The sequence below is a fragment of the Salmo salar genome, chromosome ssa17 (genome assembly GCF_905237065.1).
Source record: "Salmo salar chromosome ssa17, Ssal_v3.1, whole genome shotgun sequence".
NCBI classification, from domain to species: Eukaryota; Metazoa; Chordata; class Actinopteri; order Salmoniformes; family Salmonidae; genus Salmo; species Salmo salar.
In genome coordinates, this window is record NC_059458.1 from 33,233,640 (window position 1) to 33,242,923 (window position 9,284).

Genomic DNA, 9,284 nt, shown 5'->3' on the forward strand with positions numbered 1-9,284 from the left:
GTCCTGTCCAGGTTGTGTACTGTACATCAAGCTGTCTCACTACAGAAACAGGAGATAGACTAGTGTCCTGTCCAGGGGGTGTACTGTACATCAAGCTGTCTCACTACAGAAACAGGAGATAGACTAGTGTCCTGTCCAGGGGGTGTACTGTACATCAAGCAGCCTCACGATATAGAAACAGGAGATAGACTAGTGTCCTGTCCAGGGGGTGTACTGTACCTCAAGCTGTCTCACTACAGAAACAGGAGATAGACTAGTGTCCTGTCCAGGGGGTGTACTGTACATCAAGCTGTCTCACTACAGAAACAGGAGATAGACTAGTGTCCTGTCCAGGGGGTGTACTGTACATCAAGCAGCCTCACGATATAGAAACAGGAGATAGACTAGTGTCCTGTCCAGGGGGTGTACTGTACATCAAGCAGCCTCACGATATAGAAACAGGAGATAGACTAGTGTCCTGTCCAGGGGGTGTACTGTACATCAAGCTGTCTCACTACAGAAACAGGAGATAGACTAGTGTCCTGTCCAGGGGGTGTACTGTACATCAAGCTGTCTCACTACAGAAACAGGAGATAGACTAGTGTCCTGTCCAGGGGGTGTACTGTACATCAAGCTGTCTCACTACAGAAACAGGAGATAGGCTCCTGCCCAATGGGCCATTCTTGCTTGGACAAGGCTGACTTACTTATATGATGTGCAGAGCTTTCTGCTTTCTGCAGGTGATGAAAAGCGCTCTACAAATAACATGTATTATTATCATAAGGAGGACCACCAGTCGTCCAGTGGTAACTGGAGTGGCAGCAGTTCCACATGCCCCTCCCAGACCTCTGAGACACTCCCCCCCGCCGCCTCCCCCCCTCTGACCGGCTCCTCCCACTGTGACTCGGAGCTGTCGCTCAACGCCGCGCCGCACGCCATCGATGACCTCACCGGCTTTATCATCGACCCGTACCATTCGGATCAGCCGCAGGTGAGTTTCCCTCTGACGATCCTACTTACCTTTGACTTCCTGTCTTCAATACTTTATTTATTGACTTGGACACAGTGTTGTTTGTTGGGACTTTTGTACAAGAAATTAATATTTTAGCTGTAAATGAAATAAAGCTACATTTTCTTAACTAAACTAGGTAAAGCACTTTAAGCTACTGGAAAAGAGCTATATAAATCGGATTTATTATTATTATGAATTATTATCATTATTATTACAGGGCCAGGGTCATAGGTCCAGCTCCTTCACCTCCTCAGCCACTGACCAGCTGGATGATGCAGGGGTCAGCACTGCCAGCGAGGGAGAGTGGACCTACCCTCAAGACCAGGTACCACTGCTATTTAGCAATATAGATTATTCTCTTCTCCCCTCTCCTCTTATCCTCTCTTTTCTTCTAGTATTTTCTCTTATCTTATCTTATATAATGTTATGTTATCCTGTTCTAGGCTGATCAGGACCAGCTGTGTAGTCAGGACTTCAGCCCCAGGCGTTCCTCCAGGGGGGACCAGACCAGGATAGACTTCACCAGCATCAGCACCTACGACGGCTTCTCAGACCGAGCTCCCCCTACTGCTGCAGCAGACTCCCAGGGCTTCTACTCATCCTCCATGCACTTTGACTCCATGCAGGGCCAGAGTTACAGGAGCTACATGTACAACTATGCAGCAGTGGGCTCTGGCGCTGACTGTGACCAGGGTAATACTGTGGGCGCTACGCCTGGTGAGGGAGAGGGCATGGCTGGATACCCTCCTCAGTCCTCTGACTACAGGGGAGCCACCCTGACGCTAGGGAGGCCGTGTCGTCCGCTGAAGAAACCAAAGGTCAAGCCACCCCCACCAAAACGGAGCTCGTCGCTGAAGGAGACGTGTAGCGCAGGTGCTCCAGAGAATGTCCCCCCTGAGCAGGGTGACGAGCAGGGCGACCAGGACCAACCAAAGATTCATAGTAGTGGGCAGACCCAGACCCTGAACCTGCCCATGTCTTCCAGAGACAGAGAGATGAGGCTGCAGCTGGACATGGCCAGCCCAGGGGAGGTGGAGAATCCTGGGTTGGAGGCTGAGACGGTGGGTGTTGGTGGTGGAGGTGCCTGGGGGATAGGGAGCCCCAGGAGCCCCAGGACTGTGGAGATGACGGAGCCAACCTCGTTCGGGTCCACGGACACTCACTCCTTCAAGGACGAGGGCGCCGTTCAGTCTGATTATGCAGACCTCTGGTTCCTCAACGACTTGAAATCCCAAAATAACCTGGACCCCAACGGCTCCTTGTCCAACTCCAGCACTGCTACGGGTACTACTGTTATCGAATGCATCAAGTCGCCGGTGGACAGCTCCTCCTCTCCCGGGGGAGAGACCCAGGCGTTGATGCATTCCTCCGGCTCTGGTTCCAGCTCCTCCAGGCCCACCTCTCCTCCTCTTCCCCCCGGGGATGGAGACTTCAAACTGGGCTCTCCTGAGAAGCTGGCTGGCCTCGCCTCGCCCTCCAGCGGATACTCCAGCCAATCCGAGACGCCCACGTCTTCATTCCCATTAGCGTTCTTCCCCGGCCCGCTCTCTCCGACCAGCGGGAAACGGAAACCCAAAGTCCCTGAGAGGAAGTCTTCTCTATCCTCGCTGCAGCACCAGGCCCAGGCCCAGTTCTCTAGCTCGGCCTCTGGATCCTCCTCTTCCTGTTCCTCTTCCTCTTCCTCATCATCCAGGAAGGACTATGACTTCCCGGCTCCACCCACCGAGCTGGACTTAAGTTCTCTTCACAGCGCCCACAGCAGCCGGCCGTTACCCACTCTGGCCCACCGGACCCACATGCACACGCTGCACCAGAACAAGCAGAGGGCAGCAGCAGCAGCAGAGGCCCGGGCAACCACGGGTAACACTGCAGCCGCTAACGCTAATGCTAGTGCTAAAGCTAGTGCTAACGCTAGTGCTAATGCTAATGCTAACGCTAGTGCTAACGCTAGTGCAACCCCCTCTGGGTTTATCTATGGATCCACTCTGACTCCAGAGGCCCCACTTGCTGCCAACCCCATGGCCCTGGCCATCACCCCCACGGTGCTGCGCTCCGTTCAGCTACGTTCCACCGGCCACAGGGCCACCGATGGTTCTCAGCCCCAGGCCCGGGGCCAGGCTCAGGGGGCTCAGGGCCAGGAGCCTCCACCACCACCACAAGCATGGGCCCACAAGGCTTCAGGGGCCCCTGCCACCAGACCCAAGATGCCCAGTGTAACCATCGTGACCCCCCACTCTGACACCAACACCAGGCCCCTGCCACCCAGGAGACCCATTGCCCAGAAACCCCCGCCACCGCCGACCCAGGACCCCCACCACCCTTCTCAGGAGCATCACCACCACTCTGTACCCCAGCCCCAGCACCACCCCACCCCCATGCAGCACCCGGACGGCCCCCCGCCCTACGAGAGCCTGGCCAGGCACCGGCAGGACCGCTACAGCCCCGGAACCTTCTGGGCAATGACGGCGTTCAGGACGCGGCCTGCGGAACCTTTGGAACCCGAGGAACCCACGCACCGAGCGCCACCGCCAACTCCGGAACCTGTGATTCCTACTACACACCCGGAGTGCCACGTGCTAGGGGAGCGGACAGAGGATGAAGAAGACGAGGAGGAGGAAGAGCACGATAGAGAGATATCAAGGGTTATGAGTCACAGTCAAGGCCTCATTAGAGAATATCGAGAATATCATCAAAGAGATCATCCAAGGGAACCACCGACGTACGAGACACTAGAGGAGTCCCACTCATATCAGTCCCAGTCGCATTATCACAGCCAGTCACAGACACACTCCTGTCACAGTCAAATGGTCCAGAGGTGGGACTTGGGCCCAAGCAGCAGTCCTGACAAAGTGCCCGGTGTAACTGTGGAAGCATCACACCCTTACTCAATCAGCCATGTGATAGATCGAAGAGGTAGGGGTGGAGAGGACCGCTATGAGATGACATCATCAGGGGTTCCTACCAGAAGTGCCTCACAGGATAACAGCAGAGATGACTCCACCACACCGGACACAGAGGACTACTTCAGCAAAGGTCAGTCTGGATTGATAGATTTTACTTATACTTGTCTTAAATATTATGCATTATGCGGAAATCGCTCCACCATTTCCTGGTTGCAAAAATTCTAACGGTTTGCCTAATTTCAGTTTATGTGTCAAAACAAGCAAATATGGTGTAGTGAATCATTGTACCATCTAAAGCGCTGTGAAATATCTTTTCCATAACCAAAAATATTGTATTTTCAGCTGTTTGAAGCTGGTGTACAAAACCAAAAGTAAAATACACAAAAACGGGAAGCATAGAAATAGAGCACATCGAACAGATCTACTGCTTCTTAGACTTGCTTTCAACGAGAATGACAGATCTATATAAACTCATTTCTATGTGAATTTTGTTGGGTGACCCAAAAAGTGACATATTGCAGCTTTAATACTTTACTTAATACTTTACTTTACTTTGAGACTTTTTAGCAATCAATTGTTTTTGAATTGATGTATTAATTTAAGAGACTTCAAGAGACTTTAAGACTTTAAGAGACCCTCTCTAGAGGGTTTAATGATCTATAAGGAATGTGATCAGATCACTTCTGTTGTGGTCCTCTCATCTCTAGAGGGTTTAATGATCTATAAGGAATGTGATCAGATCCCTTCTGTTGTGGTCCTCTCATCTCTAGAGGGTTTAATGACCTATAAGGAATGTGATCAGATCCCTTCTGTTGTGGTCCTCTCATCTCTAGAGGGTTTAATGACCTATAAGGAATGTGATCAGATCACTTCTGTTGTGGTCCTCTCATCTCTAGAGGGTTTAATGACATATAAGGAATGTGATCAGATCACTTCTGTTGTGATCCTCTCATCTCTAGAGGGTTTAATGATCTATAAGGAATGTGATCAGATCACTTCTGTTGTGGTCCTCTCATCTCTAGAGGGTTTAATGATCTATAAGGAATGTGATCAGATCACTTCTGTTGTGGTCCTCTCATCTCTAGAGGGTTTAATGATCTATAAGGAATGTGATCAGATCACTTCTGTTGTGGTCCTCTCATCTCTAGAGGGTTTAATGATCTATAAGGAATGTGATCAGATCACTTCTGTTGTGGTCCTCTCATCTCTAGAGGGTTTAATGATCTATAAGGAATGTGATCAGATCACTTCTGTTGTGGTCCTCTCATCTCTAGAGGGTTTAATGATCTATAAGGAATGTGATCAGATCACTTCTGTTGTGGTCCTCTCATCTCTAGAGGGTTTAATGATCTATAAGGAATGTGATCAGATCACTTCTGTTGTGGTCCTCTCATCTCTAGAGGGTTTAATGATCTATAAGGAATGTGATCAGATCACTGGCATGATATTCCCTGTTCCTGTTCCTCCAGAGTCTACTAGTCCCAGTGATAACTCCCTCTCTCCTCTGACTGACGAAACAACCAAACCTGATGATGATGTCGTCTTCATGTCACCCAGCAAATCTCGTACTACTGAAGACCTGTTCGCCATGATCCACAGGTCACTTTCAATTCACTTCAAGTAACTGTATTACTTTGCCTCACTAGGTTATAGCTGTACTTGTCATAACCGATATTATCATTACCTTTATCTGTCACTATATTCAATTCAGTTCCAAAGATCTTTATTGTTTTCCAAGGTTGCAGCAAATTACAAACAAACTGAGAACACACATTGAACCCATCAGACATATGAACCACAGCAGAAACCCATCAGACATCAGAACCACAGCAGAAACCCATCAGACATCAGAACCACAGCAGAAACCCATCAGACATCAGAATCACAGCAGAAACCCATCAGACATATGAACCACACAGAAACCCATCAGACATCAGAACCACAGCAGAAACCCATCAGACATCAGAACCACAGCAGAAACCCATCAGACATATGAACCACACAGAAACCCATCAGACATCAGAATCACAGCAGAAACCCATCAGACATATGAACCACACAGAAACCCATCAGACATCAGAACCACAGCAGAAAGGGCTATGAAATGTCCTGTTTACCTGAACCTTGTAACACTCTCCTATTCTAGGTCCAAGAGAAAAGTCCTGGGCCGTAAGGACTCTGGAGAGCTGAGTGGGAAGAGCCGTCTGTGTCCTCCTCCGGCTGCCGTTGTTCCCCCTGCAGCTATCCTCCCAGCCATCCCCCCTCCGCCCCCTCTCATCATCCCCCCCGCCCCAGCCCTCTCCACCCTGACCGCGGCCGGAACCCAGCGCACCCCAGGACCCATCTACCGCAGCGCCAAGAAGTCCAGCACCTCCAACGAGGAGTTCAAGCTGCTGCTCCTGAAAAAGGGCAGCCGGACTGATTCTAGCTACCGCATGTCTGCTACAGAGATCCTCAAGAGCCCCATCGCCCCCAAGTCCCCTGGGCACCCCTTGGCTGCGGAGGGCCAGGTCAGGTACCCCACCGAGGATCCCCCCTCTCCCCTCCAGGAGCCATTATTGCAGGCGGCTGGGGAGCAACTCTTCCCCCCCAGCTTCTTCCCCAGGCCCAGTTCAGACAGCTTCAGCCCCAAAACACCCCCCACGTCGGCTTCGTCCAGACAGGGGCGCTCCCGGGTCCCCCCTGCAGCCAATAGTAGTCGCTACAGCACCCGTAGCCGACTCTATACGGCACCCATGCAGGTCATATCAGAGGGGGAGACTGAGAACTCAGATGGGAGTCCTCATGATGATCGCTCCTCGTAAAACAAAAGGCATGCTCAGTGCAGAAACATGTACCCTATTCCTTATTTGGTGTACTACTTTTGACCAGGGCCCATATAAGGAATAGGGTACCATTTGGGATGTAGACATATTTATATGGATCTGGTTCAGTGCTGTTACTGTTCTTATCTACTGAGTACTGACGGATACACAACTAAACAAAGAGTGGCTAACCAGAGAGAAGACTCTACTCTGGACCTGGGGATTTGATATCTATGTGCAGAACTGAAGAACACAACTTTGGGTTTTGTTCAGAGTGTAAAGAAAGAAAAAAATGTCTTGTTTTGAACTTTGAACTCCCTTTTTAAATAACCCAAGATCCTGTATTGAGTGAAACGTGGACAAGAGGAGAGAAATGGAGCGGTAAGACAACCTGTGTGTGTGTTGGAGCAAATGGAACATCCATCGTCATTTTTTATCTTCTTGGATGTTGGATGACTTGTATGTCGTGTCCTAACGTGACCCTAAAATAACTGCTTTCCAAAAGAATTGCATTTCTCTCTACACTTACCCAGAAGACAGGTCATTATTTCAACCATAAACAAAATATTTCCAGTCGACAAAAATGAATAAGCTATATGTTTTGTATTGCTACCGCCCCCAACACAAAACAATGTACTGTGATCACTATTGACAACCACGTGTCAAAGTATTGTTTTACCAAGAGTGAGTTAACAACACACATAGGTCTACATGCCATCCTCATATAGATAAACTACATGTAAAGTAATAGGAATGACCTTTGCCCCTAGAAGCGCTCTCAGTGCAGGGATTCCTGTCAGTGACACATAAGGGAAATATTTGGTCTTGTTGAAGTGATTTGGTGCAGATGTCAAGGTGTCAGAAGAGATGATGGGACAATCGTGCTGTGGCCTTTCTGTGCTGGAGGGCCAAGCATGCCGGGGATTCACTGACTACTCTAGAGGAGATATTTTGGACTATAAAAACAAACAAAGAGTGAAAAGCTATCGAGGGTCTTTACTACTGTTTGGCTAGCTAGCTGGGAGGTTGAAATGGATCGGCTTTTCAAAGCCTAACTTCTCCTTTGCACTTCGTCATTATGAATTCTTCAAGAATATTCCTTGAGAAAAATAAAACTAATCTTATAATGGAAAATTCCTATTGTGTATATTTGTATTGAATATAAAGAACATAGCTATATGAAGAGACATACAAAACATTTTTTAATGACACAAACCCATCATGTGTAGCAGAGTGGATTGTTGACGTAGAAATAGAATAACTACATTCTAGAATGACTAGATTCTGTTTCTATGGGGGTGGGGGGGGGGGGTGCAATCTTTCCGTAGTTCCGTAACATCAGTAGCCAGGGGCACGTCACAAAGCCCAACACATGAATCATACAACCTTATTAAGAGAAACAACAAATCATCTGTCCTTGTGAAAATATCGGTTCAATCTTTTTTTTTAAAGATTTCACTCAAATATTACGCTTCTGTCTAGTGTTTTTCAGGTTTTAAACTAATTTAACATAACAAATGGGTTATACATTTTAAGTAATGACATTCTGGTGAACAGACCAATCTTGAAGAGTTGTGTTTCTACATTGAAAAACAAACTGGAGATCAATGAAGTCACTCAATGTGTTCTATGAATACCTCTGCAATCATATTACTGTTCGTTTGTACAGATCTAACATAGAGATACATAGATAAAATGACAACTGTTACTCAGCGGAATTTGAATTGCAGAACTAACTGAACTGACACTGTGTACGAGGTTACAGGAGGAACAAGCTGTGAACTAATTAGAATTTGACATGATCTATCATTAATGAATATCCGTTGCTGCAGAGCACTGTGGTGTTCCTTGTTTTATTAGTATTTTCATCTATCGCATGCAATAAACAAAAAAACACCATATCATTTTCAAGAGGGGAAATATCTGTTAGAGATACTACCACGAGAAAAGATATAGAATTTTCAGTTTCATTTTTGAATATGTAAAGTTGGGTGTAATTCAATATATGTACAAAATGTTTGACAATTCTGTTTTGTATAGTTGGGTTCATGGACAGGGGGTATCTTGTACTGTAAAATGAACAAAAAATTACTGGACAATCAAACAGAGAATTTTGGAAAATGAAAGAAAGCTATAAGAGTACGTAGGTTCCAGGTAAGGGATGAGTACGTTCTGGAGTTAGTTATTACGTAGGTTCCAGGTAAGGGATGAGTACGTTCTGGAGTTAGTTAGTACGTAGGTTCCAGGTAAGGGATGAGTACGTTCTGGAGTTAGTTATTACATAGGTTCCAGGTAAGGGATGAGTACGTTCTGGAGTTAGTTATTACGTAGGTTCCAGGTAAGGGATGAGTACGTTCTGGAGTTAGTTATTACGTAGGTTCCAGGTAAGGGATGAGTACGTTCTGGAGTTAGTTATTACATAGGTTCCAGGTAAGGGATGAGTACGTTCTGGAGTTAGTTATTACATAGGTTCCAGGTAAGGGATGAGTACGTTCTGGAGTTAGTTATTACGTAGGTTCCAGGTAAGGGATGAGTACGTTCTGGAGTTAGTTATTACGTAGGTTCCAGGTAAGGGATGAGTACGTT

At 47.5% G+C, this 9,284-nt stretch overlaps 1 protein-coding gene across 7 annotated transcripts in view; it reads left to right on the forward strand.

Moving 5' to 3' along the window:
* Positions 1-7,832, forward strand: part of LOC106575852 (Nance-Horan syndrome protein) — a 200,237-nt gene extending 192,405 nt beyond the window's left edge. For all 7 annotated transcript variants that reach the window (XM_045699498.1, XM_045699501.1, XM_045699500.1 and 4 more), the window contains 5 exons: positions 764-970; positions 1,209-1,316; positions 1,435-4,024; positions 5,364-5,493; positions 6,041-7,832. In XM_045699498.1, the coding sequence (XP_045555454.1) occupies positions 764-970; positions 1,209-1,316; positions 1,435-4,024; positions 5,364-5,493; positions 6,041-6,698 (3,693 nt within the window). In that variant the 3' untranslated portion in view covers positions 6,699-7,832. The remainder of the gene's footprint in view (positions 1-763; positions 971-1,208; positions 1,317-1,434; positions 4,025-5,363; positions 5,494-6,040) is intronic.
* Positions 7,833-9,284: the final 1,452 nt, after the last annotated feature.